Consider the following 2038-nt stretch of genomic DNA (forward strand, 5'->3'; position numbering starts at 1 on the left):
TCTCTCTCCCTCCCCTCTCTCTCCCTCCTCTCTCTCTCTCCTCTCTCCCCTCTCTCTCTCTCCCTCCCTCCCCCCTTCTCTCTCTCTCTCTCTCTCTCTCCCCCTCCTTCTCTCTCTCTCCCTCCCTCCCCCCCTCTCTCTCTCTCTCTCTCTCTCTCTCTCTCTCTCTCTCCCTCCCTTCTCTCCCTCTCTCACTCTCTCTCTCTCTCTCCCCCTCCCTTCTCTCTCTCTCTCTCTCTCTCTCTCTCTCTCTCCCCACCCATCTCTCTCCCTCCCTCCCCTCCCCTCTCTCTCCCCTCCCTCCCTTCTCTCTCTCTCTCTCTCTCACTCTCACTCTCCCCCTCCTTCTCTCTCTCTCTCTCTCTCTCTCCCTCCCTTCTCTCTCTCTCTCTCTCCCCCCTCCCTTCTCTCTCTCTCTCTCTCTCTCTCCCTCCCTTCTCTCTCTCTCTCTCTCCCCCTTCTCTCTCTCTCTCTCTCTCTCTCTCTCCTCCCTTCTCTCTCTCTCTCTCTCCCCCTTCTCTCTCTCTCTCTCTCTCTCTCCCTCCCTTCTCTCTCTCTCTCTCTCCCTCCCTTCTCTCTCTCTCTCTCTCCCCCTCCCTTCCTCTCTCTCCCTCCCCTCTCTCTCTCTCTCTCCCTCCCTTCTCTCTCCCTCCCTCCCTCCCCTCTCTCTCTCTCCCTCCCCTCTCTCTCCCTCCCTCCCTCCCCTCTCTCTCTCTCCCTCCCTTCTCTCTCTCTCTCCCTCCCTCTCTCTCCCTCCCTTCTCTCTCTCTCTCTCTCTCCCCTCCCTTCTCTCTCTCCCTCCCCTCTCTCTCTCTCTCTCCCTCCCTTCTCTCTCCCTCCCTCCCTCCCCTCTCTCTCTCTCCCTCCCCTCTCTCTCCCTCCCTCCCTCCCCTCTCTCTCTCTCCCTCCCCTCTCTCTCCCTCCCTCCCTCCCCTCTCTCTCTCTCCCCCTCCCTTCTCTCTCTCTCTCTCTCCCTCCCTCCCCCCCCCCTCTCTCTCTCTCTCTCTCTCTCTCTCCCCCTCCCTTCTCTCTCTCTCTCTCTCTCTCTCCCTTCTCTCTCTCTCTCTCTCCCCCTTTCTCTCTCTCTCTCTCTCTCTCTCTCTCTCTCCCTCCCTCCCTTCTCTCTCTCTCTCTCTCTCTCTCTCTCCCTCCCTTCTCTCTCTCTCTCTCTCTCCTCCCTCCCTCCCCTCTCTCTCCCTCCCTTCTCTCTCTCTCTCTCTCCCCCCTCTTCTCTCTCTCTCTCTCTCTCCCTCCCTCCCTTCTCTCTCTCTCTCTCTCTCCCCCTCCCTTCTCTCTCTCTCTCTCTCTCTCTCTCTCCTTCTCTCTCTCTCTCTCTCCCCCTTCTCTCTCTCTCTCTCTCTCTCTCTCTCTCTCTCTCTCTCCCTCCCTCCCTTCTCTCTCTCTCTCTCTCTCTCTCTCTCTCCCTCCTTCTCTCTCTCTCTCTCTCTCCCTCCCTCCCTCCCCTCTCTCTCCCTCCCTTCTCTCTCTCTCTCTCTCCCCCTCCCTTCTCTCTCTCTCTCTCTCTCCCTCCCTCCCTTCTCTCTCTCTCTCCCTCCCTCCCTTCTCTCTCTCTCTCTCTCTCCCCCTCCCTTCTCTCTCTCCCTCCCCTCTCTCTCTCCCTCTCTCTCTTGTTGGGTCCAGATTCCAGAGCAGTGACTGTTCGTGTCACGCCCAACTCTTTCTCACATTAACCCTTTCCTCTTCTTCTTCCTTTTTTCTCTTTTTTTTCCTTTTCCTCTTCTTCTTTTCATCCCTCGCTCTAACAAACACTTTAAACAAACTTCTCTTTATCACTTTTCACCTCGAAGCTAAAACTCTAAATACTTTTCTTTAGATCTTGTGTTAGTCTTTTCTGACCCAGCCTAGTGTGTGGTGAAGGGGCGGAGTTTAGAGTGTGACCAATCAGAAGCAGGAGTGGGCGTGTCAGGCTTGTCTTACAGACAAAGCTGCAGAAAAAACATAGAGCTGCAACTGAGCACCAGCAGGAGGCCGCTCCATGTTTAGTCCTGACTCTGGCACCAGCAGGAGGCCTGTCCAT

At 56.3% G+C, this 2038-nt stretch overlaps 1 protein-coding gene across 1 annotated transcript in view; it reads left to right on the plus strand.

Annotated features, from left to right (window-relative positions):
* The window catches only part of LOC140372577 (golgin subfamily A member 7-like), a 35496-nt gene extending 33840 nt beyond the window's left edge, over window positions 1–1656 (plus strand). The window contains exon 5 of the mRNA XM_072459712.1: window positions 1642–1656. Coding sequence (XP_072315813.1) covers window positions 1642–1656 — 15 coding nt within the window. The remainder of the gene's footprint in view (window positions 1–1641) is intronic.
* The last annotated feature ends 382 nt before the right edge of the window (window positions 1657–2038 follow it).

Source organism: Eucyclogobius newberryi, unplaced genomic scaffold (assembly GCF_026437365.1).
Source record: "Eucyclogobius newberryi isolate DKJ021-1_F unplaced genomic scaffold, fEucNew1.0.hap1 SCAF_26, whole genome shotgun sequence".
NCBI classification, from domain to species: Eukaryota; Metazoa; Chordata; class Actinopteri; order Gobiiformes; family Gobiidae; genus Eucyclogobius; species Eucyclogobius newberryi.